Here is a 26,107-nt window from a genome sequence, read left to right on the forward strand (position 1 = left end):
TAACCTGCAAAAATATTTTTAAAATTATTCAAGAATACCTATTGAAATTTGGAAAGATATATAAAAATAATGTTATATAGGAACCTAATGACTGAAATTAAATAATAATAACTGAAAATTTGTTTTAAAAAGAGAGTAATTAGGGATTGAATTCTAATTTCCATATCTGAAAAGTTTTAAAAGAATAATGGAGTTATTTGGTAATATAATATTTATTTTCATATAAATATTTAAATGAACATGAAAACATTGAAAAGAGAAAGAAACGTGTGTGCAAGCAATAAACGAACTACAATATGAAAATAATTTTTTATATTAGTATATTTTATAATTTTGTTTACAATTATAAAAATGGATTTTTTTTAAATATTGGCTTATGACATCCAAAATTTCCGGACCGGCTCATGGAGAGTAGGATTGTAGGAAAGACATACATAAACACTCTAATGAATAAATAAATTTGTCAAACATTCTCACATAATTTTTTTCTATGTAGTATTAATGTGAACAACAAACCATGATAACCTGCAAAAATAATTTTAAAATTATTCAAGAATACCTATTGAAATTTGGAAAGTTATATAAAATAATATATTTTTTTATAGGAACCTAATGACTGAAATTAAATAATAGTAACTGAAAATTTGTTTTAAAAAGAGAGTAATTAGGGATTGAATTCTAATTTCATGGAAAACAGAATGAATTCTATTTTTTGGGAAAAAAAATTGGTAAGATCTAATGGGAAATAAATGAGTAAGCAATTATCAAATTACTTACAGAAAACATCCCACCATTAGATTATATAACATTAAAGGCCATAAACTAAGCAGAAATAAAAATCCAAAAAATTATGAATTTATAAGAGAATTTAAAGAACACATAAACATCCCACAGTCTAACATAATCTAGAATTCTTTTTTGTCCATGAATCATTTATAATATTTAAACCAAGAAATAAATTTTATATATAATTTAGAATCCGTTTTTGCTCTTAATCATACGTAAGGGAGATAAAAAAAAAATCATACATAAGATTGAAACTCATATTTATAATTTTAGAATACACTATGATCAGCTTTTTTCCTATGATGAAACCACCAACTGATAAATGGTGGCTTTAGATTAGAAGGGTTCTTATTGAAAAAGGGAAAAAGAAAATGTTAAAAGTATTTTGTTTGTTTTATGAGTTTCTAATTATTTAGGTCCAAAATACAAATAAATTTAATTAATTAGGTCCAAACAACAAAAGAAGACAAATATTAGATAGATAACATGCCAAGTGTCATCTTATTAGCAAAAGCCGACAAAAACCTTATAATATTATATAAGATATCGAGTTTTATTTTAGAAAATCATGTAACATCAGATGAATAACGAATCCATTCTAGTCGTATTGAGTTTTTTTGCTCTGTCTTCTATTATATGAAGGGTTTTCAAACAATTTGCTCGTTTCATCTTTTACTTGTCACTTTTGTTATTCACAAGACTGATTCAAAGGAAGCTGGGAAACTATTACCAAATGATGCCTTAATTATGATTGGCACAGTAGTGCTGATGGTGCAATAAACCTTTAGTCCCCAAGGGAAAGGCGCATTGGTCTATACAGTGACTGCACCATCACCATGCACAACTAGTCAATCTTGTCAAGATCCTCTTAATGAGTGTTTGTTCTTTCCGCGGAAGAAGCAGATATTGCTTGCATCCGTTCTCAGGTAACTCTGTTTAGGCCACTTGACTCTGATCATTGATCCCAAGGTACTTGTTTCTGAATTTGTTTGAACAACCAGTTGTCTTTAATTAGCATGACATTAACTCATTTTCCAGTAAGAGCCTACACCAACTTTAGCTACAAAATAACATTTCCAGGCGTCTAATGATACAAGAGCTAGAGATGGATATATGTGTGCACGTTTACAATTATCTCACAATCATACCTCAGGATAGAGCTTTCAATTCTGTAAGCTGTAAATTAATTAAAAAGTAAAAAACATTGTGTGAGAGAAATCTCAATTGCATCCACAAAAACCAAAACGGAAAAAGAGTATGAACAACCCTCATGTATGTCTCTCACCAGTCCTGTAAACCATCGGTGTTTCACTAGTTTATTAATCATTTCCCGAAGAAAAGGCAAAAAGCAAGAACACATGCCACACCAATATACAATGTCCCTCTCTATCTTGACGTCAAACACATGGTCTACACCACAGTTTAGTGTTATTTATGGCAGCAATTGGACAAGTCAACAAAATCAAAAAACTACCAACGGAGATTTCTACCAGAGAAGCCTTTAGAAACATAAAACCTAATCTCTAAGAAATAATATATACCCCTAGAATTAAGATGAAGATAGAAAAATAATAAATTTTAAGAAACTGGTGGAATTGATTTAATAGTAATGTATATTACTATTTGATGTATACAGTATGCAACCTCTATATGCATAAACACTATTAACCGTTATTGGATTAAATGAGTGGAAGTGACACGGTTTCTTTCTGCTAGACTCACATTTTCTCTAAAACTGCTTTTACAAGAATTGAGTGATCCACACGTTAAGTCAGTCTTTGTTTACTAATTCTTTTAGTATTGTTTTTGTTCGACGCATGGATCGGATCATTTATTTGTTTACTAAGTCAAATAAACCTCATGAACAAGTCATTGGAGCCCATTAAAACTCTTTTACTTTTCTTCTTCTTTTTTATTTGTTATTTTATAACTTAGAAACTTCCACGTTGTAGTAGGCAATGGGAAGGATCCTCGCTACTTCCTTGCGTCCATTAGTCTTCCGTTCCCACTTCCCACCTATCATACATAAATTCTGATTGTGTTTTTTTGGGGTTAATTAAACACAACTCAGAAACTAAAGAGATATCGAAAACAAGATGAGCTCCTCTGACTCTTCTTCCGCGGAATCCCGTCTGGCCACGGCTAAGACGGTTCTCACCACCGCGGCTTCGGTGGCTGCAACGGCAATGCTGGCTCGATCGCTAGTCCAAGATTATTTGCCTGACGAGGTGCACAACTACATTTCCTATGGCTTCCGCAGTATCTTTAGTTACTTCTCCTCCCAAATGACGATAATCATCGAAGAATTTGAAGGTTTTGCTCACAATGAAGTCTTTGAGGCTGCAGAGGCCTATCTAGCCACCAAGATCTCTCCTTCTAACAAAAGAATCAAAGTGAGTAAACACGAGAAAGAAAACAACTACAATGTCACCGTGGAGCGTGACGAGGAAGTTGTGGACACCTACAACGGGGTCAAATTCCAGTGGATCCTCCATTGTCGCCATGTCGAGTCCAAGCACTTCCACAACCCACGGGATCTAAACTCCACGCTGAGATCTGAGGTCCGATCATTCGAGCTCAACTTCCACAAGAAGTTCAAAGACATAGCTCTTGAATCTTACCTGCCATTCATGGTGAAAAGAGCCACGTGGTTGAAGCAAGAGAAGAAAACACTCAAGATCTTCACTCTCTCCCCTGAAAACATGTATGGGAATTACTCTGACGCGTGGACCTCTGTTACTCTTGACCATCCTTCTACCTTCAAAACTCTAGCAATGGATTCAGATGTCAAGAGAAATGTGATGGACGATCTAGACCAATTTGTGCAGCGGAGAGACTACTATAAGAGAGTTGGTAAAGCTTGGAAGAGAGGTTACTTGCTGTACGGTCCACCGGGTACTGGGAAATCAAGTTTAATCGCAGCCATGGCCAATCACCTCAACTTTGATATCTACGACCTAGAGTTGACTGCGGTTAACAACAACTCTGAGCTCCGGCGGTTATTGATTGCCACTGCTAACCGTTCGATTCTTATTGTAGAAGATATCGATTGTTCACTAGAACTCAAAGATAGGACTAGTGACGAACCTGACGAAATGGAGGATCCACGGTATAAAAAGGTGACGCTCTCTGGATTGTTAAATTTCATAGATGGTCTATGGTCAAGCTGCGGTGACGAAAGGATCATAATATTCACAACCAATTACAAAGAGAAACTCGACCCAGCGTTGTTGAGGCCAGGGCGTATGGACATGCACATTCACATGTCCTACTGCACACCGAGTACTTTCAAAGCTCTTGCTTCAAACTATCTAGAGATCAAAGAGCACCACCTTTTCAGCAAGGTCGAGGAAGGTATTGAGGCGACTGAGGTTACCCCAGCAGAGGTGGCTGAACAGCTTATGAGGAATGACACTGTTGATAAGGTTCTTGAGGGTCTGATCGAGTTCTTGAAAGTCAAGAAGATCGAAAACGAACAAGATAAGGCCAAGAAAGAAAAGCAAGAGTTGGAGAACAAGACAAAGACCACCGAGGGAAAAGATCATTTGGTAGTCAAGAAAACCGAAGAGGTTGATGAACAGCAGCAGCTAGTGAGGAACGACCGTGTTGATAAGGTCCTTGAAGGTTTGGTCGAGTTATTAAAAGCCAAGAAGATGGAGAACGACCAAGATAAAAGCCAAACATGAGGAGCAACATGAACTTGGCAGAACATATATCAATACCTTAATTATTAAATCGCCTGAGAAGAATCGTTGATTTGTCTATCTATTTTGGGATGATCCAACATTACAAAGGAGCTCAAGTAATTAATAGCCAAAAACACAAGGATTAAGTCATATAATGAATGATGATCTTATTATGATTTTATTCCACTAAATTAAGTCGATCATTCAGTTATAATAATTTCTCACTAATCAGAAACAGATTTCTTTCTATTCCAACTCCAAAGACTTTTGCAGTTTCTGGAAACTACATAATCGACTAAAGTTACTGTTCAAGATTCCTATATAATCTAGTCCTAAGATTTCAAGAATCGGTCTGATGAATCAAGAAATCAGAAAGTAAAATTCAAAGCATAAACCCCCTTAATTAGAGATCTCGCAAGTAGGCAAGAATAAGGAAAACACAGAGTAAGAAGAACCAATAATGCAGACAAATTAAAGGAGACAAAAAATTGAGTTAATACCTAACCTAGCGCGGAGTCCGAGTGGAATCCCATTTGTTTTCAAGTCTGCAAAATCAACCACTCATAGCTCCTCGGATCCATATGATCCAAGACGACTTTGATTTCTTAATAAGGTACCGAGTTTTCTTCCACTTTTTACCTATACTTGATATTAAATGGGCTATAAATTTTAGCACACAACACAATACGTTGACGCTAATAATACTTTCTTTATTAAATGGGCCGTACATGTTTTAATTTTCTTATTTTTTCTCTATATACTGTATTATTTTTATCATCTTCCTTTTTTCCTTAATTTTCTTTTTGTGTTATTTCCTTTTCGTGTTTATTTTCATCTTTTTTTTTTTTTTGTCAATTCCTAGCTATTATATAAAGAGTTTTTGGAAGTTCCTCCTCGTTGAGAGAAGACGTTCTCGTTCACGGTTTACGGAAGAAACCTTTTCTTCTCACCCAAGAAACTTGGCAAATTAACCTAAGAGATACGATCGATCGAACTGGTTCGTAATTAGTTTTTGAGATCAGGTCTCAATGGCACTAACATCCCCTTCTTGTCCACCTCGTTTGCATGTGGGTATCGGTAGACACACGACACTTGGAATGTCAAAACGACCTCGAACTGTTTCGGTTTATGCTGCAAATTATCCAGATATATTTGCACAAATCCTAGAAAAAACCAAGTCGGTACAAGTTTCGAAAGTTCTCACCACCGCAACTTCGGTCGCCAAAACCGCGGTAATGGCTCGATCGTTAGTCCAAAATTATGTGCCTCACGAGGTGCGACACTACATCTCAGATGAATTCCGCCGCCGCTTCGTTCTTGACTTTTCCTCTCAATTGACAATAACCATCGAAGAATATGAAGGATACGTTCGCAATGAAGTCTTTGAGGCTGCCAAGGCCTATCTAGCCACCAAGATCTCTCCTTCCAACAAGAAAATCAAAGTGAGCAAACACGCCAAAGAAAAAAGCTACGACGTCACCGTGGAACGTGACGAGGAAGTTGTGGACACTTTCAACGGCGTCCAGTTCCGTTGGGTCCTCCGTTGCCGCCATGTTGAGTCAAACAAAGTCAGATCTGAGGTCAGATCGTTCCATCTCAACTTCCCTAAGAAATTCAAAGACATAGCCCTTGAATCTTACTTGCCATTCATAGTGAAAAGAGCCACGTTAATGAGGCAAGAGAAGAAAAAGCTCAAGATCTTCACTCTCGACAGAGGCTGGTACTCAGGCACGTGGTCCTCTGTTACCCTTGACCATCCTTCTACTTTCAAGACGCTAGCAATGGATTCAGATGTCAAGAGAAGTGTGATGGAAGATCTAGACAAGTTCGTAAAGCGGAGCGACTACTATAAGAGGGTTGGTAAAGCTTGGAAGAGAGGATACTTGTTATACGGTCCACCAGGCACAGGGAAGTCAAGCTTGATCGCAGCCATGGCCAATTATCTCAACTTTGATATTTATGACTTAGAGTTAACTGCGGTTCGCGACAACTGTGAGCTACGGCAGTTGTTGATTGCCACTGCTAACCGTTCGATTATTATTGTGGAAGATATTGACTGCTCGGTCAAACTGAATAATAGGGCAGCTGATGAATCTGATGACGAAGAAGAAGCTCCTGTGAAATCACGAAAGAAGAAGGTGACACTCTCTGGACTGCTAAATTTCATTGATGGTCTATGGTCAAGCTGCGGGGAAGAACGAATCATAATATTCACAACAAATTACAAAGAGAAACTCGACCCGGCCTTGTTAAGGCCTGGACGTATGGATATGCACATTCACATGTCGTACTGCACGCCAAGTGCTTTCAAGGTTCTTGCATTAAACTATCTAGAGATTAATGAGCACCCGCTTTTCACCAAGGTCGAGGAATGTATTGAGGCCATAGAGGTTACTCCAGCAGATGTGGCGGAACAACTTATGAGGAATGACTCTGTTGATAAGATTCTTGAGGGTTTGGTCGAGTTTTTGGAAGCCAAGAAGGTCAAAATGGAACAAGATAAGGCCAAAAAGGAAGAGCAAGAATTGGAGGAGCAACTAGCGAAGAACAAGGAAACCAAAAACAAGAAAAAAGATTCGGTTGTGAAGAAAAAACGAAAAGGTTGATGAATAAGCTAATTCTCAGCAATGTTTCTCTCTGTTTTTTTTTTTACTTGGAACATTTTTTTTTTTTAAATAAACCGTTCCTATTTATATCTTCTCCCATGCGTACGTACGTACTCTTTATTTCATGAAAAGCAACAAAAAAAAAATAGTTTCTAGCTTAGCAAAAAAAAATGGTTTATATCTTTCTATACATTTTTATATATTAATTAGTATCAATAAGTTTTGAATGAGAGACATTTTCATTAATATACTATTGGGATTAGGAAAGAAAAAATGGTATTTTTGGAAAATAAAACTAATAATAGTGTGTTTGAAAAATTAACTTATTTTAGTGGTATTGATAAGAAGAATTGCCCTTAACCAAACAGAGAAATTTTTTTTCTGAAAAAAGAGAGTTAATTTGTCAAAAAAAAAAAATAGCTTACGTATTTTAAGAAACTATAAAGTCATTGAAACTATACTTACCGAATGGGCCTCCATGGTCGGTGATTGAAGACGACAAAAAAAAACAAATGGGCCGTAGATGTTGGCCCACTATATACAATTCGTTTCACAATTAAAGAATCATCTTCATCCCTAATTTTCTGAGAGGTATCGTGAAAGTTCGTTCAGTGAGATCGCACAAGTGCTGGTATCAATTCTTTCTTTTTGAATTGTTAGAATTTCAATTTTAGTACACATCATAGCATCGTTTTATTAGTCGAATCAGACTTATTTACCACGTAAACCTTTTTAACCTTTGTTTTTTAATTAGGTTAGTTCTTGGTTAGTGGCTCTAATTTTTTTTGTTTTCTTATTGAAAGGGCAATGAGTTCCTCTGCTTCATCCTCTAGTGAATCTCACTTAGCCACCGCCAAAACAGCTCTCACGGCAGTTGTATCGGTGGCTGCAGCCGCGATGCTAGCTCGATCAGTGGTTCAAGAATACATGCCAGGCGAGGTTCATGAGTTTATCTCTTACGGCTTTCGCAGATTCTTCAGCTACTTTTCTTTTGAGATGACTGCTGTGATTGAAGAGTTCGGAGGTTATGAACACAACCAAGTGTTTGAGGCTGCGGAGGCTTACCTCGCCACCAAGATATCTAATTCCACTAGAAGAATCAAAGTGAACAAGCATGAGAAACAGAGCCATTACAGTGTCTCTGTCGAACGTGATGAGCAAGTTGTGGATACTTTTGATGGCGTCAAGCTCAGTTGGATCCTTGTTTGTCGCCATGTCGACAAAAAAGATTTTCGTAACCCGCGGGATCTCAACTCCACTTTGAGATCTGAAGTGCGTAGTTACGAGCTCAGTTTCCGAAAGAAGTTCAAGAACGTGGTTCTTGAATCTTACTTACCGTTCGTGGTGGAACAAGCTGCGTTGATGAAACAAAACCGTAAGACTTTGAAGATCTTCACCGTTGATTCTTACTCGGTGGAGTGGACCTCTGTGACTCTCGACCATCCTTCCACGTTTCGCACTCTCGCCATGGATCCCGAGGTTAAGAGAAACTTGGTGGAGGATCTCGATAGATTCGTGCAGCGGAAAGGCTTTTACGGGAGGGTTGGAAAAGCTTGGAAGAGAGGGTATTTGTTGTATGGTCCACCCGGTACTGGCAAATCAAGCTTGATCGCAGCCATAGCTAATCATCTTAACTTTGATATCTATGACTTAGACTTCACTTCGCTTAAAAGCAATGCTGAGCTTCGGACTTTACTTATGTCTACTGCAAACCGTTCCATTCTAGTTGTGGAAGATATCGACTGTTCAATCGAGTTCAAAAATCGCACTACTGAAGATGACAACGACGATACCTTGTATAAAGCGGTGATGCATTTTTGGATATTCACTATCACTTTAATGTTTGTATGTCTTGCTTCTTTGCCTAAACTCATAATTAACTAATGTTTTGGTTGGTCGTTTTTCAGGTGACACTCTCTGGTCTATTGAATTTTGTAGACGGACTATGGTCAAGTTGTGGTAACGAGCGGATCATAGTGTTCACAACTAACTACAGAGAAAGATTGGATCCAGCATTGTTGAGGCCAGGACGAATGGACATGCACATTCACATGTCGTATTGCACACCAGCTGCTTTTAAGGTTTTGGCTTCAAATTATCTCGAGATTGATGATCATATAACTTTCGAGCAGATTGAGGAATTGATCCGAGAAACACAAGTTACGCCAGCTGAAGTAGCTGAACAGTTGATGAGGAGTGATTCTGTGGATAAGGTACTCCAAGGACTAGTTGAGTTCTTAAAAGCCAAGAAAAGTTGTAAATGATGAAGCTAAAGGCCAAAAATAAATAATTTTAAAAATTTGAGTAGTTCTTTTATTTTTGTTATGTCAAAGACAATTTCTATTCTTTCTTTGTTTAACACTATGATGTTATAAAAATGTTACGGATGATATTATTTTATGAGGTCAGAGATTTATTGAATTTATCAACTATATAAATCCTATCTCCGACAAAAGATAAAAAGAAAACGAGTTTGGTTGACTGTTGACTTATAATTGTTAAACCGTTGACTTCAAATTCGATAAAGTGTCTTGTAAGCTCATTCCTGAAAACAAAGTTTGCAAAAGATCCAAAGATCAGGAGCTTCAGATCCTAATCGGCTAAGTCACTTCCTTGTAAGTGTTCTCTTACCATGAGATAGACTTTACTTTGGTTAGATTCATTTCAATTTTCTAAGGATTCTACATGGTTCTTGAGAAACTACGGATTAGTTAAAGATTAATCCAGTCTTTGGTTACTACTGAGATTCTATAAGTCGTTGGTGGATTGATTTTTTAGAAATTCCGATCTAATGAAACACATAAGCGATTGAAATTTTTGCTTGGGAATATTTTCTGAAGGTTGCAGGTGTCTGAGAAAATGGTGGACGCTGTTGTAACAGTGTGTCTAGAGAAAGCATTGAACATCCTCGAAGAAAAAGGTCGAACCGTATCTGAATACGGAAAACAGTTAAAAGATTTGCAAGTTGAGTTGAAATATATGCTGTCTTTTCTCAAGGATGCAGAGAGGAAGAAGAGAACTAACGACGTGCTGCGTGACTTCGTGGTGGAATTACGAGAGCTGGTTTATGAAGCTGAGGACATACTCGCGGATTGTCAGCTTGCGGCTGGTGATGATGATGGTGATGATCACGGGAACGAGCAAAGGCCCTCCAACGCGTGGCTTTGGCGGTTTTATCCTGCCAGGGTTTCGTTGCAGTACAAGAAAAGCAAACGTTTGAAAGAGATCAATGAGAGGATAAAGTCGATGAAGAAGCAAGTGAAGCCTTATTTTGAATTCATAACGCCGAGCAATGTTGGAAGAGATAATGGAACTGATCGGTGGAGCTCTCCGGTGTATGATCATACTCAAGTGGTTGGTTTGGAAGGAGATAAAAGAAAAATCAAGGAATGGCTCTTTCGATCAAACGAGAGCGAGCTATTGGTAATGGCCTTTGTTGGGATGGGAGGGTTAGGTAAAACTACCATTGCTCAAGAAGTGTTCAATGACAAAGAGATCGAACATCGTTTCGAAAGAAGGATATGGGTGTCTGTGTCCCAAACTTTTACTGAAGAACAGATCATGAGAAGCATTTTGCGGAACTTGGGGGACGCGAGTGTTGGTGATGATCTTGGAACATTGCTGAGAAAAATCCAGCAGTATCTCTTGGGGAAAAGGTACTTAATTGTGATGGACGATGTATGGGACAAGAACTTGAGTTGGTGGGACAAGATCTACCAAGGACTGCCTAGAGGACAAGGTGGTAGCGTCATTGTGACAACAAGGTCAGAATCTGTTGCGGTAAAGGTTCAGGCCAGAGACAAGACTCACCGTCCACAGCTCCTCAGTTCTGATAACAGTTGGCTGCTGTTTTGTAAGGTGGCATTTGCAGCAAATAACGGTACTTGTGAGCGTCCCGAGCTAGAGGATGTCGGCAAGGAGATTGTAACAAAATGCAAAGGCTTGCCATTGACAATAAAAGCGGTTGGTGGGTTGCTTCTGTGCAAAGACCATGTCTATCATGAATGGAGACGAATAGCAGAACATTTTCAAGATGAGCTCAGAGGAAACAGTTCTGAAACTGACAATGTGATGTCTTCTCTGCAATTAAGTTACGACGAACTCCCTTCCCACCTTAAAGCATGCTTTCTCATGCTCTCTCTCTATCCGGAAGACTGTGTTATACCGAAACAGCAGCTTGTACACGGATGGATTGGAGAAGGTTTTGTCATGTGGAGAAATGGAAGATCTGCAACTGAATCTGGAGAAGACTGCTTTTCCGGGCTCACAAACAGGTGTCTAATAGAAGTTGTTGACAAAACCTATAGCGGAACCATCATCACTTGCAAGATTCATGACATGGTTCGTGATTTGGTGATCGAGATAGCGAAGAATGATTCCTTCTCTAACCAGGAAGGCCTCAACTGTCGTCACCTTGGGATTAGTGGAAACTTTAATGAGAAGCAGATCAAAGTTAATCATAAGCTGAGAGGCGTAGTGTCAACAACTAAAACAGGTGAGGTGAACAAGCTCAACTCAGACCTAGCTAAAAAATTTACAGATTGCAAGTACCTTCGGGTTCTTGATATCTCAAAATCGATATTTGATGCTCCTCTGTCTGAGATTTTGGATGAGATTGCGAGCCTTCAACACTTGGCATGTCTTAGTTTGAGCAACACACATCCGTTGATCCAGTTTCCTCGTTCCATGGAAGATCTCCGCAATCTACAGATTCTAGACGCAAGCTACTGTCAGAATTTGAAACAACTTCAACCTTGCATTGTTTTTTTCAAGAAACTCCTTGTACTTGACATGACGAATTGTGGATCACTTGAGTGCTTCCCCAAGGGTATTGGAAGTCTCGTGAACCTCGAAGTACTGTTGGGATTTAAGCCAGCAAGGTCCAACAATGGGTGCAAGCTCAGTGAAGTGAGAAACCTCACAAACCTCAGAAAACTTGGTCTTTCTCTGACTCATGGCGATCAGATCGAAGATGAGGAGCTTGATTCTTTGATAAACCTTAGCAAACTCATGTCCATTTCGATCAACTGCTACGACAGCTACGGCGATTATCTAATAACCAAAATAGATGCGCTCACTCCTCCACACCAGCTCCATGAGCTTTCTCTACAGTTCTATCCTGGAAAGTCGAGTCCATCGTGGTTGAGTCCTCACAAGCTTCCGATGTTGAGGTACATGTCAATATGCTCAGGCAACTTGGTGAAAATGCATGAACGGTTTTGGAGGATTGAGAATAATACTCACTGGAGAATCGAAGGTCTGATGTTAAGTTCACTGTCAGACCTAGACATGGACTGGGAAGTACTGCAACGGTCAATGCCCTACCTCAGAAGCGTTAACGCAAACTGGTGTCCAGAGCTAGAGTCTTTCCCGATCGAAGATGTCGGCTTTAGAGGTGGAGTGTGGACGAAAACACCAACGCACAGAACCTGATGGCACGGTTTAAGCAAATAGATCAATGTTTATTAATCAGCGACAATAAGTTGATGTATTACATATACGTTGATACAATGTAATGTAGCATTTGACCGTTTGGATTTCATATCAAAGTTTTCTTTTCTAATAAAAGTGTAAAACATATAACAAAAGAGCAAAACGGCAAAACAGAGACTAGCAGCAATGGCAACTCCTTGCTCAGTCAGAATCAGAGTCCAGATTCTCTGAGGACCTGACAGACCGCCGTATGCTCTCTTGATACTCGGCATCTTCATCATCTTCCTCTTTCTTCTTCTTGCTGAGCATTCCTGTTAAAGATTTTGCATAAGTAACAGTTCTCTAACTGAGCTGTAATTATAAAAGAAAAGTGGGTGTGAGGTTCTGCATACCCTTTTTAACCAGAACGTTCTCTAGCTTATTCGTGGTGAAATCATCCTTGGTGCCCAGATCCTGGAACCCAACTAGCCTATCCATCGCGATTCCCTTGCTAAGAATGATAAAGAAACACATACTTTATCAGTATACACCTAACAACAAACCCTGTATGTAAGAATGAATAGAAGAAAGAGGCGAAACCTGAAAAGAACAACGCAAGGCAAAGTCTTTATTGCAAGCTTTGTGACAAAGAAAGGAGCATTCTGCATTTATGTCAACCAAGCATTAGCTTCAGCAAAGGATTGGTCAAAAGCCATTTCCTTTTCTCTAACTTTAATCAAGTGGTTCACACTAACCTCTGCGTCCACTTTAATGAACTTTGTGTCCACATGTCTAGGCGCAAGAGTTTTCAGATGCTTGTCCATAATCCTACAATGATGCAGTGAGTGCATATCTTTGGTTACGAGCTCACATATCAGAAGACGAACAAAAAAAATAAGCTGATGGGAGATCTTACTTGCACCGGTAAAATTCCTTGTGGTAGAAATGACATATCACCTTCTCACTCCTGGTGACTTCACCCAAGAAATCTCCTTCGCTTACCTCTCGATATTCACCATGTCCTTGTCTTTTAAACGCTTCTCTCTTCTCAACTTCTCTCTGTCAAGTTAGAATCTTAGAAGGTTTAGTTCATACAGATACCTACACAACTAATTATACAGTATGATGCCAAAGTTATAACCTTAAGTGCTGCAATCCTATCACCGTGCAATCTTTCTAGCTCTGGATCCTACAGCACATAAACAAGTAAGTCTACTATAGAAGCTTGAAAATCTCAATACACCCAAAACAAAATAAAACAGCCCAACAAGCGAACATTGCACTTACATCCATAAGTTCATCAAGATCAACCTCTTCATTAACAGGTTTTGATCCTTGCGCTTTCTCATTTGCAAGAACTTCCTACAAATCCGTATAAACAAATCATCAAAAACATACAAGTACTCTACTCACAGGTTATCTACACAGCCCATATAACTCATCAAAGTCTATCACTTGGGCAGACATCAAACAAACACCATTTCAACAATGGATTTGCTTTTAACATAGATGAATCAATTCTTTGAATCTCATATACGTAATGAAATAAACTTACCAAAAGCATATATGATCGAACAATTTCCAAAATTTTGAGAATAAGGCAACTAGGAAATTGCATTTGATGGCTTTAAACCAAAAACTCAAAAGATAAAATTATTTATTTACCTTTTGATAATTTCTAGCAGCTGCAGCCATTACATTTCCGAATGCTAGATTCGAAAGGGTCGATTTGACTGCATCCGGATCCATCTTTTAGCACCCAAAAAATTCCACAACACGAATAGCATCAGAAACAACAATAAAAATATTAGGATTTAGAGATAGAAGAAAACTAAAAGCTCCAAAGATCATACCTTTTTCCAGTTCCTCCCCGATGTGAAGAAGAAAATACACAGCTTGAGAAATCAAAATCAAAGCTTTTTCAGTTTTTTTTTGTTTCTAACAATTTCAAATCTGGAGCGGAAAAAAACAAAAAAAAAAAAAAAATCCCAAAATCAAAAGATGAACACAATACAAAGGTAAGTTACAAGAACCAAACGACTGCGTTTCGTTAGATTAAAAATGAATAATGGGCCTTTTCATATCTAATGGCCCATAAGGCCTAGCTAAGCTAATTTTTTTTAAATGTCGGTCGCTAACCACTACTACGCTACGCCGAGTCGCCGACGTCTTTACATGCCATGTGTCTCACTCTTAATCAATACAGATTTAACTAATGACACTTTTTATGTCGGCCAACACAGATGGAGTAAAATATCTAATATGAATCTGATGCTCAATTCCTATCCAAAATGAAAATTGCGGTTCTATAAAAGTATCATCCAAGAGCTCATTTAATCTTCATCGATCAAAAGTCCTAAGTTCCATCAAAAAACAAAGTTTTCTATATATCTAAGAAAAGAGTCAGAAGTTTATTTTGAGTCGAAGAAAGAAAATGGATTCTTACCAGAACCAATCCGGAGTGCCAAAGAAGGGAATTACTGAGAAAATCATGGAGAAGCTCCCAGGTCATCATGCTCCTCATCACACTGGAGGAGCCAACCCTGCTTATGGTGCTACTAGCGCTGGCGGTGTTCACCACAAGAAGCAAGGAATGACGGAGAAGATTATAGATCAGGTGACTCCCGGCCATCATGGAACTCATCAAACTGGTTACGGTGCTACTAACACTGGTGGTGTTCACCACGAGAAGCAAGGGATGACCGAGAAGATCATGGATCAGGTGACGCCAGGCCATCATGGTGGATCACACCAGACTGGAACCCACACGGGTTATGGTAACACTGGCGGTGTTCACAACGAGAAGCAAGGGATGACAGAGAAGATTATAGATCATGTGACGCCAGGCCAGCATGGAACTCATCAGACTGGTTACGGTGCTACTAACACTGGCGGTGTTCACCACGAGAGGAAAGGGATGACGGAGAAGATTATGGATCAGGTGACGCCAGGCCAGCATGGTGGATCACACCAGACTGGAACCCACACGGGTTATGGTAACACTGGCGGTGCTCACCACGAGAAGCAAGGGATGACGGAGAAGATTATGGAGACACTTCCAGGTCATCAGGGGTCTCACCAAACTGGTACTCACGCGGGTCATGGTGCTACACACACTGGTGTAGTTCACCACGAGAAGAAAGGTATAGTTGAAAAAATTAAAGATCAGTTGCCTGGTCATCATGGAACCCATCAAACTGGAACCACTACGGGTTATGGTAATACTGGAGTTGTTCACCACGAGAAAAAGAGTACGATGGATAAGATCAAAGAGAAGCTTCCTGGTAGTCACTAAACTAGAATCATTTTAACAAGTTGTTTAATTTGAGAATAATTAAGTATCCTGGACCTGTATTGTATTGTTTTTTTAATATGATGCTTTTAAATAAAGCGCGTTTATGCGTATATGTATGTGATTCGGTCGTTGATTTAATATGAAGTTTCCACTTTTGATTTCGTTTATATATAGTTGGTTTTTTATGTTATGATAATATGTGAATTATTTTATCGAAATTGAACATTATTATCAGGGGGAATGAACTACTCTGTGACCCCCAAAAAAACTAAAAAGCCAAAGATACTTCAGCAACTAAAGCTGAAAGGAACTTGGAAGAAACTAGACATGTGTAAAAAACCATTGAGAGAGCAGACAACCACAACCTTTTAAATTTAAAAGTGGATACAAAGTACAGTATGTATGAGGAATTAAAGTACCAAATTTATCCATTGACTTGTATATCTCTCTCTTACTCTCCTCTCCTTTATTTGATCCCAACGGTAACAAACACAAATTACATGTATTTGCTTAATTAAAAACAAAGATGAATTTGAGAAAACTTATTCGTTGTTCTTATTGTTACATGTGTGTGTAAATGTGTTAAATCCTAAAATTTAAAAATAGAACATCAAAGGTGGAACAAGAAACACAAACGAAACGACGGCGTTTGCTAGCAATATGGAGTGTTGTTTTATTGCATGCAGGACCATAAAGTCCAAAATAAGATATTTATTAAAGGGATTAATTAAACGAGGTGGGTGGATTAGTAGTAACGGACATGTGTCATACCAACCACAATTGACAATACCAACGTCTTACGTAATCGCCGCGTGTGTCGCTCGTAATCAACACAAATTATTTTAAGTATGTGTGATTATGAGCCCTATCCAAAGTTGCGGTTCTATATAAAAAAAAAAAAGAATCATTCAAAAGAGTCTGAATATCGTCAAGAATAGTTTCGTCTATAGTTAAAAAAAAAGGTTGAATTTTCAATTGTAACTTGTAAGAGGAAAATGGAGTCTTACCAAAACCAATCCGGAGCTCAGCAGACTCACCAACAGCTTGACCAATTCGGTAATCCAGTTTCAACTACCACTGCAGGTCCAGTCATCGCTGAAGGTGGTGGTTTGAGTGGCATGCTTCACCGTTCTGGGAGTAGCTCTAGCTCTAGCTCGGTACGTATACTTCTGTTTTCTGCAATTGCTTTTGCGATATTTAATGTACTTTCTATATCACCAAAATATATTAAATTGTTTCATTTAATTTGACTTCACCTAATTATTTCCAAGAATGTCTATTTTTAAAAAGTAAAATTTAAAAAAGGAGCGAGAGTACTTTTGCTTTGCTTATATCAAATACATACGTGTAAAATTTAAAATTTATAATATTCGCAACCTTCCAACATGAATACTTCGAATTTCAAATATGGGAAAGTGTTGCAAAAACTTATTGCTTTTTTTTTTGTTGATGTTCTACTAATTGTCACGTGTGTGTGCATGCATGAAGGAGGACGATGGACTAGGTGGGAGGAGGAGGAAGAAGAAGGGAATAACGGAGAAGATTAAAGACAAGCTGCCGGGTCATCATGAGTCCAACAAGACTTCTTTAGGTTCCACCACGACGGCCTATGATACCGGCACCACCGTTCACCACGAGAAGAAAGGCATGATGGAAAAGATCAAAGAGAAGCTCCCGGGTGGTCATCATTAGATTCACTTTTATCAACCTGTTTGCGTATATGTTATATGGTACTATATATTTTCATTTCACAATAATGTTTTAGTGTGGCTCTTATTAAGAACAATGCATATGACGTACTCTTTTAACACAAGGGTCGTTACGCCTATATATGTTTGTTGAATGGAATAAATATAAGCCTCTCTTTTTCGAATCATTTATGGCTCAAGCCTTCTATTGTTTCAAGTGATACAAATTTAGGTAATGTTAGCACACGGGCCGATTCACGATACATCGATATATTTCCATTTAAAATAACAAAGGTGATATTGACATTTTCTATTCCCAACACGAAGGAATACAGAAAAGAACGAGAAATATGGAAACTATATATAGATGTAACGAACATAATATGTGAGTGTTGTACGTAACATTCATACCTGTCACACCTTCCTCTATAAATTATTCAACCATGCAATCATCACTTCCCAATCATCCTTAAGAGTCCCATTGAATACAGAAATGGTGAAGTCAATGGTGTGCATTGTTCTCGCTCAATTCTTACTTGCTGCGCTCTTACCTCTTTCTATGTGTTATCGAACACATGAATGCACAAGCGCGGCCTCTCTCTCCCCTTGGTTTTACGACAACTCCTGCCCAAAAGCACAAGCCATCGTTCAAGTCTTCGTCGCCAAAGCATACTCCATTGACCCTCGCATGGCTGCCTCACTGCTTAGGCTCCATTTCCATGATTGTTTCGTCAATGTTTGACAAAAGCTACTCTATTCTTCAAATATACAATGTTTGACATAAATAAGGAGATATGTTCAGTCTTACTATACATACTTTGGTTGGTGCAGGGATGTGATGCTTCCGTTCTTTTGGACAGTAGTGGAACCATAGAAAGCGAGAAACGATCAACTTCAAATCGAGACTCTGCTCGAGGTTTCGAAGTCATTGACGAGATTAAGTCTGCCTTGGAATATGAATGTCCTGAGACAGTTTCTTGTGCCGATATCTTGGCTCTCGTTGCTAGAGACTCCGTTGCAATTGTAAGTCAATCCTCCTAACACATATCATTACGATTTATAATTGTGCGTAATTGTAACAAACACTCGTTGATTTTTTAATAATCTACACTAGTGTGGTGGACCGACTTGGGAAGTATATCTTGGAAGAAGAGATGCAAGAGAAGCAAGCTTGAGTGGTTCCATGGAGAACATTCCTTTTCCCGATTCCACGTTACAGACAATTGTCAACATGTTCAACCTTCAAGGACTCGATCTCACCGATCTTGTTGCCCTCTTAGGTATATTTCTCGTCCCTAATATATATACACTCGACCAATTTGGTATCTTATAATAACTTTTGAGTGAATTACAAAAGTTTCTTTTTGTTGTAATTGTGGTTAGTTTAAGTATATTGAGTTTATTTATGTTTCTTGAAGCCATTGATTTTAATAATTAAATGTTTAAAATAACGATGTGTAATTGTTATTGGATAGTTAAAAGTTAACCCATCTAAAGATACAAGCTAAAACATAATATTATTGATAAATTATAAATTCTAAAACTTATAAATATGATTCAAATGTAGGGAGTCACACGATAGGAAACTCGAGGTGCTTGAATTTCCGACAAAGGTTATACAACCATTCTGGAAACAATGACCCCGACCAGACTTTGAATCAAAACTACGCCTATATGTTGCAGCAGGGATGTCCGATTTCGGGGGAGGACCAGAAACTCTTTAATCTTGACTACGTGACGCCTACTAAGTTTGACAATTACTACTTCAAGAATCTGGTGGACTTTAGAGGACTCTTAAACTCTGATGAGGTTTTGTTCACGCAAAGCAGTGAGTCCATGGAGATGGTCAAGCTTTACGCGGAGAATGATGAAGCCTTTTTTGAGCAGTTCACCAAGTCGATCGTGAAGATGGGGAACATCTCACCGTTGTTGGGGACGGATGGTGAGATCCGGAGGACCTGCCGGAGGGTTAACCATGATGTTTAAGTAATTTAGGTTTGATTAATATTAGTCTTGATTTGTGTAATATTATTCTTATTTGTTAATTAACTTATGAGTTTGGTTGGTGGTTGCATGGTTTACCCAAAAACATATTGATTTTTATTGCAACTGAATTTGCTAATGAATTTGGAATGTTCCTATTCTCCGCAATGAAATTTTGACGTTACAACTCCATTAGTTACCATTTCTTTCTCGAAATTTAATGAATGTGGATGTATATTTAAAAGTATCGGGGTGTATTTAAGAGGTCTTCAAAAAACTTAAGGGGTGCTGTTGTAATTATAGTTAAGTTTTGAAGTAATTGGGCCTATATAGATTTGTTGGGTCTTAGCCCGAGAATAATCCTTGTCTGTAAACCGACGTCGTAGACCACCGCAATCCTTTTTTCTTTTGGTTAGAAAAGCTCAGATGAATGAGCCAATTCATTTTTTTTACAAATGGAGTTGGAGTAAATGTAACACTCTTGCTTCATGTTATTCATAAGAAAGACTTAAGAGCTTTTTATACTTTCAGAACCATAATTATTGATGAGATCACACTCAGGTTTCATTTTTGGATACACATTATAAGTAGTTTACTTAAGACTAGAGCATCATGGTTCTTCTATAAGGGGCCATAAGAACGGCCTGAGTTTACTCTGATTTGCTTAACTTGTTTAAGAAGCAGAGAATCTCTTGAGAGACTTGTTGAGACTTCTCCTGCTGGATGAAATGATGACCATCCTCAATAACAACAACCTCAAGGTTAGGTACAGCACTCTTGAACATCTCTCCTTTTACATACTCTATTGTTCCATTGGGACCTTCATTTCCTATATCTTTGTCTCCCGCTATAAACTTAGTAGGAACTAGGATTTTGGAGTCTTGCCACGGCGCCAATATCTCCCAGTTCCTGTAATTAAACATTCTCAATACTTGTTTTGGTAACATAAAGACTGTAGATAAAGTGAGAGAAAGTAGGAGAGGGAGAAGTGAACAACTTACAGATCCATGGCTCTGTAGTAATTCAAAGGGCCTGTGAATCCAGATCTTTGAAACTTGTCTGCATACACTTGAATCTCTTCTTCAGTTATCCAATCTGGTATAGTCGATGGTATCTCAAGATGATCTATGATCTCTGTACCAGGAGGAGCAACTACGTAGTCTGTTCTTGTCATCAGTAAGAACTTCTTCATTACCGTCAAGCAATCATGCTTGGCAAATGCAGCCTCAGCTCTTCCTGGTTTCTTTTATAAACCAAACCAGAGAAATCGAATCAACGATGACAATTGAGTACAATAATAGTAACACTATAACATCATAAATCTTGGAAGTAAAATTTGGGTTTTACCTGAAACTGAGAGATGTATAACCCATCTCCAAAACTTTTGAAAAAATCTGAAGGTTTGAGTTTTGGATCTCTTGGAGTATATGGAACAGAGAGACTTATGTAACCTTTGACTCTGTCTGGTCTAAACAAGCACATACACCAACCTATGATCGCTCCCCAGTCATGCCCTGCTACAAAAGCCTACAACAGTAAACAATAACATGTAAGCTTTTCTTTTCCTGAAATCTATCTATCTAAATCTAAAAGTTGGATTCTCAAGAAGATGATCACTTATCACCTGAGCAGTGCCGTAGTGGTCGAGCAAACCGATGACATCAGCGACGAGGTGGCTCACTGTGTAAGACTCGTGGCTAGGAGGAGAATCGGAGTCAGCGTAGCCTCTGAGATCTGGAGCGACCACGTGGTAACCTTTGCTCGACAAGAAATCGATTTGGTGACGCCACGAGTACCATGTCTCAGGGAAACCATGGAGTAACAGAACCAAAGGCCCTTCTTTGTCTCCTTTCTCAGCAACGTTTAACCAAATCCCGTTGGTCTTTATCTTCTTCTCTATAACAGAGCTCGTCATGTTTCTTGTCTTGATGATAGTTGTGAGAGAGGGAAGAAAAATCAGCGACCAAACTGAAGACTTTATTACAAGAGTGGATAAATCAATGTATACACGTGTCGTGGCGGCGAATGAGACCAGGCCTCTAGATATGTTACACGTGGAGTTCGTTCGTCCTGATTCAGAAATCCTTGAGTTTCAGTTTCGTGAGTTGTCTTAAAGTAAAAGGATGTCTACCAACAAGAAACACATGACTGAATATAAAGAACAGAAACGTCAAGTAACTCTCAGTTCTTCTGACAAAATGGGGAGTTAACTCTTAAGAGAACACGCCAAACACAACAAAGAAGAGTAATTCTAACTGACGACAAGAAAAAGAGATTGTCATTTGGGATTATTGATTCAATGAAAGCAATCTCAAGAAGACATTGACTTCTTCTTCTCTTCTTCGAGCTGCTGAAGTTCAGTCAGTCTTTCAGCCCAAGCTCGGTCTCTTGCGACAGCAGCCATCTTGCGTTCCACTTGCTTGATTCTCTTCTTCCTCTTTGCCTCTTGCACCAGCGCTTGCCTCTTCTTTTTCTCAGACTGTGAAAACATTCACGACAACTCTATCTTATCAGTAAACGAAATATCTCTCTTAGAAAACAATCTAAAAATAAGGAACATTGCAGATTGTTTTGCCAAGATATGGAAACAAAGCAGTGAAGCTAAGAGAGATACAGCCTTTTATATTTCCCACAGGCTACTTTTGAATTCTCAGCTTTCAAACTTTCTCTCGTGTGTACAATGACTACAATCTATGGATTCTCAACACAAGATATCTCAGCTAATAATGTCAAGCTATGCAACCATCAAAAGCTATCAAATTTCTAAAAACAAGCTACAAAGCAAATCAGACTAACCAGTATAAAGGCACGACGCTGCCCTATGCGCTTCTTCGCATTCCTTCTCTTGACACTGCCCTTTTTAGGATTGTTTGAAGAAATTGGCTCGCCAGGTGTATATTGAACATATGCATAAGGACCTGAAATGTCCTCAAATCTATTATTCATCTATTCAAACCTAACCAATGATTCTCTCTAGCTATATCAATTTTACCAGTAACAACACAAGTTGAGCTTTTAACACAATCACAATCCACTAAAACCAAACGATATCAACACTAAACCCACGAAATACTAATTATTAAACAACATAAACAAAACACCCCTATGAAGATTACACTAACTCCGTTCTGAATCACACAACACAACAACACTCAATAACAATTTCACAAACAAAGCATCAATTTCTGCACCCCCCCCAGACTAAAAATGAACACATATAACCCATCAAAATTCGATTTTTATGGTACAAAGCTAGTCATCAAAGACAAAAAAAATGACAAACCTGGAGGTTTCAATTTGGATCTTTTCCTCTTGGGATGAGTCATGGGTCGTCTTTTCGGAAGCCGAGTATCAGTTAAGCTTAAGCTATGAAAATGGTTCGTCAATGGAAACCATGGTAACCTCAAATGAGTCGTCGATCCACCGAAGAATGAGCATAACTCGGGCTTCGTAGCTTGAATCGACGCAGACGAGTAGTTAGCGGCGGCCGCACGCGAAACTAATGTTCTCGACAATGGTCGAAGTATCGATCTGATTGCTCCGAACCCCATTTTCACCAAAGCATCAGCGAACAGATTCCGATCCGAAAAGCTGATGAATTTACCGATCAAGCTTCGCCAAATTTCACCAAACTTGGAACGGAGAAGAAACTCTTCGCTAAACCCTGAACACTAATGGGCCTATAAACTCTGATTGGGCTCACAGTATGTCACGTACATCAAATTAGTGATTTTGTATTCGATGACTGTCTATGATAATTGATTTTAATTTTTAAATCAATACATAGTGGAGATATTATTGTCTCCAAGTCTCATTAAAAAAAAATATTGCGAGAATTTATGTGTATATTCCTTAATGATATAGTAGTGTAATTACGGAGTTAGAGGGAGGATACTTGCATAGTAATTTTCATAACCATTTTAGAATTTGGGGTTGTACGTATACTACATAAGGAAATAAAATATTATACCATTAACGACATTAACTCGAAAGATGGAACCATTTTAGTAATATATAGATATAGTTACCTTATAACAACAGTTAAAAAATCCAAATGAAAATCTTCAATCCAGTATAAATATATACCACTAGCTCTCGTTCATTTTAGCATAAACAGCTTCATTTTTTAATTTTTTTTGTTACGAGTACACAAGAAGGTGACCAAACATGTTTTCGTCAAGTCGTACAACTAAAAACCTGGTCCGTTTTCAATCTATCATTCGATAATCATATGATTATGTCTCATATTATCATTTGCTAGTTCGGTTCGTTACATATTCGAAAGTTTTCTTGCAGACTTGTGGGTTTAAAGTGAACACCAACTCCCCTCAATGGCACAAGAGCATGACGAAAATCCTCAAGAAAATCAGAGGTTAATATGGTTCTTTCTTCTATCTATAAACATATATATATCGTATGTTTTTGGTCGACTCAGTTCTCTTTTTGATCATAATGGTTTAGGAGGGAATTTTTGGATAGACGTGGATGAAGGAATGGCATACGTAACGGGTCAAGGAGATCCAAACAAGCTACTAAAACTTATGGGTTCGAAGAGAAGCAAAGATGCTGAAATGGCGTTTGTGAAAACCGGAACACATCATCGTCCTCATCATGATCCTAACTTCTGCAATAACTATCAAAGTTCTTTCTTTGGTGGGCAATCAGCAACGCCATATTGGCCAGGGTACTATCCACAAGGGCAGGGAATGTTACCTTTTCAGCAATACCCATTCCCCGGCGGCTATAATAACTACGGTTATTATTAAACCTTTTTCAGAGGATTTTTTTTCTATTACATCGAGATCAAGCAAAACCCTTTTTTTTTTTTTTACCAAATTAGGGTTTTCTGCTTGTATTCGAAAATCAGTAATTTTTTGTTTTCGTTTTTTTGAAACTTTAGATGCATGGATATTCTCTCTGCGTTTTTTTATCATCAGCAGAAGAGAATCTAGGAGAATTGATTTTCTCTTTTTCTTTTTCTTTTTTTGATGTTTTAGTTTATTGTATGAATCCGATGATATTCATTGAAGTTAGGGTTCTTCGTATAAACTTATAAGGAATGGTATGTTTCTGTTTCAAGTTTTTGCATTTTTTCCTTCAAGATTTATGGATATATATTAATTACGGATTTGCTAGTTGTATTTGCGGATGCAATTTCTCGTCTTTCCTTAGATGAAACGAATTCATCAGACTAAAGTTTCCCGGAAACGTTATCTTATTTATTAAAAGATACGAACAAAGTTCCTATAATTCATTGTTAATTAGTGGATATATACTTATTGTCATTCCTGTAGATCTTTGGTAATTTATTACCATAGGGAAAAAAAAAATCCAATCTTGAGTCATAAGGGAACTTCAATGATGTTGCCCCAAAAAAAACCTTCGATGGTCTTACGTACTGCCTTGGAACCCACATGTTTTCAGGTTACTCGGTATCCAAACACATTCCTCATCTTCATTGCTCGGAGTCATCTTACCAACATGAGAAGTTACATTCTCTTTGGGAGAAAGCTCTCTTCTTATTTACGCAAATTGCTAGAAATAGATTTCAAGGACAGGTGTAGAGACTAGAGAGTATAGTTTTCTAATACACATTAAAGTATAAACAAGTAAAAAAGCAAAGAGATTTGAAGATTCAAATATTTCACTAGGCACAATATTATTAGATGAGTTTAGACCAGGATCATAACAAAGGGCGAACGACGTCTAACATCTCAATACTAGTAAAGCAATTAATTCAACATCTTAAGGTATAAGACTGGTTAAAGCTTAAATAAATGCTTAAGAAATGTTAATTAAGCCAAGTGTTTGGTAATGGTAGACTGAAGCTCATCTTTCCTGGCCCCAACAACTTTGTCGAGAATCTTCCCTTCCTTCAAGAAGTACATGAAGGTTGGCATCGCCTCTATCGCCCAATCACTTGCCACCGACTGTTCCAACAAAAAAACATAAAGGATTGTGATAGAAGAAACCAAATTTCTCTCAACAAGAAAGGGGATTTTTGGGCGAATTTACCTTCAATTCATCAATATCAACCTTGAGAAAAAGCACATTGGGGAGCTTCTTAGCCAAATCAGCAAAGAATGGAGCAATGAAACGACATGGTCCACACCAAGAAGCCGTGAAATCAACCACCACCTTCAACCATTCACCATTTCATAAATCATATCATAAAAATTGAAAACATTACATGTATCGGGTCCCTAAGTTTCATAGAAACATCTATATGGCTTGTACTCTAGTCATTATGATCTATAATCAACGCCATTACAAAGCGGTAATATGAGAGACATCAAAGACTCATAAGCAAATCCAAACAAATCAAAATCACAAGTCCATATATACCTCAACAAAACAAAATCAAAAATAATTAAAAAAACTTGGGAGAAGGAAGAGATTACAAGAGTTTTGGAGTCGTTAGCCTTTTGTAGTTGCTCGTTCCATGACTCAACAGTGTGGCACGCGATCACTTGTCCCTCTTCTGTAGCCATCTTCTCTCCGTCTCTCTTTCTCTGTTCAGTTCTGTTTTCAATTAGACTTAGCATGCGCTCGCTCACTTTTCAAATATGTATCTCGTAGAGTCACCTTACAGTTTTCACTTTTCATTTTTCAATCATAGTTTTTGCCATCAATATTTTTCTCTTTCTCCTT

General features: G+C 38.0%; 12 protein-coding genes and 1 long non-coding RNA gene across 14 annotated transcripts; 8 read left to right on the forward strand and 5 right to left on the reverse strand.

Moving 5' to 3' along the window:
* Positions 1,842 to 5,079, reverse strand: LOC104791326. Its single transcript, XR_768894.2, has 2 exons — positions 4,973 to 5,079; positions 1,842 to 1,962 (listed from the first exon to the last, which is right to left on the reverse strand). It is a non-coding gene; the product is annotated as an uncharacterized LOC104791326 (long non-coding RNA).
* LOC104791324 (protein HYPER-SENSITIVITY-RELATED 4-like) lies at positions 2,740 to 4,727 on the forward strand. Its single transcript, XM_010517172.2, has one exon. The coding sequence runs from the start codon at positions 2,883 to 2,885 to the stop codon at positions 4,470 to 4,472; it is 1,590 nt and encodes a 529-aa protein (XP_010515474.1). The 5' UTR covers positions 2,740 to 2,882; the 3' UTR covers positions 4,473 to 4,727.
* LOC109133339 (protein HYPER-SENSITIVITY-RELATED 4-like) lies at positions 5,501 to 7,419 on the forward strand. Its single transcript, XM_019246357.1, has 2 exons — positions 5,501 to 6,955; positions 7,411 to 7,419. The coding sequence occupies exons 1-2, from the start codon at positions 5,501 to 5,503 to the stop codon at positions 7,417 to 7,419; spliced, it is 1,464 nt and encodes a 487-aa protein (XP_019101902.1).
* On the forward strand, positions 6,994 to 9,377 carry LOC104699063 (AAA-ATPase At3g50940-like). Of its 2 annotated transcripts, none has more exons than XM_019246778.1 (3): positions 6,994 to 7,073; positions 7,882 to 8,884; positions 8,986 to 9,377. In XM_019246778.1, the coding sequence occupies exons 2-3, from the start codon at positions 7,886 to 7,888 to the stop codon at positions 9,340 to 9,342; spliced, it is 1,356 nt and encodes a 451-aa protein (XP_019102323.1). In that variant the 5' UTR covers positions 6,994 to 7,073; positions 7,882 to 7,885; the 3' UTR covers positions 9,343 to 9,377. The 2 variants fall into 2 exon arrangements, with proteins under 2 accessions (XP_019102323.1, XP_019102322.1); XM_019246777.1 differs by lacking the exon at positions 6,994 to 7,073 and adding an exon at positions 7,600 to 7,709.
* On the forward strand, positions 9,551 to 12,620 carry LOC104791328 (disease resistance RPP13-like protein 4). Its single transcript, XM_010517174.2, has 2 exons — positions 9,551 to 9,693; positions 9,919 to 12,620. Exon 2 carries the CDS (start codon positions 9,938 to 9,940, stop codon positions 12,509 to 12,511), a length of 2,574 nt encoding a protein of 857 aa, XP_010515476.1. The 5' UTR covers positions 9,551 to 9,693; positions 9,919 to 9,937; the 3' UTR covers positions 12,512 to 12,620.
* On the reverse strand, positions 12,553 to 14,447 carry LOC104791327 (thioredoxin domain-containing protein PLP3A). Its single transcript, XM_010517173.2, has 9 exons — positions 14,344 to 14,447; positions 14,156 to 14,239; positions 13,778 to 13,852; positions 13,632 to 13,679; positions 13,407 to 13,549; positions 13,246 to 13,318; positions 13,091 to 13,152; positions 12,904 to 13,001; positions 12,553 to 12,822 (listed from the first exon to the last, which is right to left on the reverse strand). Exons 2-9 carry the CDS (start codon positions 14,237 to 14,239, stop codon positions 12,713 to 12,715), a joined length of 693 nt encoding a protein of 230 aa, XP_010515475.1. The 5' UTR covers positions 14,344 to 14,447; the 3' UTR covers positions 12,553 to 12,712.
* Positions 14,763 to 15,952, forward strand: LOC104791329 (dehydrin Xero 2-like). Its single transcript, XM_010517175.2, has one exon. It carries the CDS (start codon positions 14,925 to 14,927, stop codon positions 15,783 to 15,785), a length of 861 nt encoding a protein of 286 aa, XP_010515477.1. The 5' UTR covers positions 14,763 to 14,924; the 3' UTR covers positions 15,786 to 15,952.
* LOC104791330 (dehydrin Xero 1-like) lies at positions 16,663 to 17,665 on the forward strand. Its single transcript, XM_010517177.2, has 2 exons — positions 16,663 to 16,942; positions 17,274 to 17,665. The coding sequence occupies exons 1-2, from the start codon at positions 16,781 to 16,783 to the stop codon at positions 17,475 to 17,477; spliced, it is 366 nt and encodes a 121-aa protein (XP_010515479.1). The 5' UTR covers positions 16,663 to 16,780; the 3' UTR covers positions 17,478 to 17,665.
* On the forward strand, positions 17,879 to 19,547 carry LOC104791331 (peroxidase 36-like). The gene is made up of 4 exons (XM_010517178.2): positions 17,879 to 18,209; positions 18,305 to 18,496; positions 18,588 to 18,753; positions 19,041 to 19,547. Exons 1-4 carry the CDS (start codon positions 17,967 to 17,969, stop codon positions 19,457 to 19,459), a joined length of 1,020 nt encoding a protein of 339 aa, XP_010515480.1. The 5' UTR covers positions 17,879 to 17,966; the 3' UTR covers positions 19,460 to 19,547.
* On the reverse strand, positions 20,060 to 21,402 carry LOC104791332 (bifunctional epoxide hydrolase 2-like). Its single transcript, XM_010517179.2, has 4 exons — positions 21,081 to 21,402; positions 20,804 to 20,983; positions 20,458 to 20,699; positions 20,060 to 20,365 (listed from the first exon to the last, which is right to left on the reverse strand). Exons 1-4 carry the CDS (start codon positions 21,369 to 21,371, stop codon positions 20,107 to 20,109), a joined length of 972 nt encoding a protein of 323 aa, XP_010515481.1. The 5' UTR covers positions 21,372 to 21,402; the 3' UTR covers positions 20,060 to 20,106.
* LOC104791333 lies at positions 21,542 to 23,144 on the reverse strand. The gene is made up of 3 exons (XM_010517180.1): positions 22,740 to 23,144; positions 22,253 to 22,374; positions 21,542 to 21,935 (listed from the first exon to the last, which is right to left on the reverse strand). The coding sequence occupies exons 1-3, from the start codon at positions 23,005 to 23,007 to the stop codon at positions 21,768 to 21,770; spliced, it is 558 nt and encodes a 185-aa protein (XP_010515482.1). The 5' UTR covers positions 23,008 to 23,144; the 3' UTR covers positions 21,542 to 21,767.
* Positions 23,624 to 24,222, forward strand: LOC104791334. Its single transcript, XM_010517181.1, has 3 exons — positions 23,624 to 23,656; positions 23,753 to 23,828; positions 23,918 to 24,222. Exons 1-3 carry the CDS (start codon positions 23,624 to 23,626, stop codon positions 24,220 to 24,222), a joined length of 414 nt encoding a protein of 137 aa, XP_010515483.1.
* Positions 25,080 to 26,027, reverse strand: LOC104791335 (thioredoxin H1-like). Its single transcript, XM_010517182.2, has 3 exons — positions 25,858 to 26,027; positions 25,472 to 25,594; positions 25,080 to 25,386 (listed from the first exon to the last, which is right to left on the reverse strand). The coding sequence occupies exons 1-3, from the start codon at positions 25,999 to 26,001 to the stop codon at positions 25,252 to 25,254; spliced, it is 402 nt and encodes a 133-aa protein (XP_010515484.1). The 5' UTR covers positions 26,002 to 26,027; the 3' UTR covers positions 25,080 to 25,251.

Source organism: Camelina sativa, chromosome 6 (genome assembly GCF_000633955.1).
Source record: "Camelina sativa cultivar DH55 chromosome 6, Cs, whole genome shotgun sequence".
In the NCBI taxonomy this organism is placed as follows: Eukaryota; Viridiplantae; Streptophyta; class Magnoliopsida; order Brassicales; family Brassicaceae; genus Camelina; species Camelina sativa.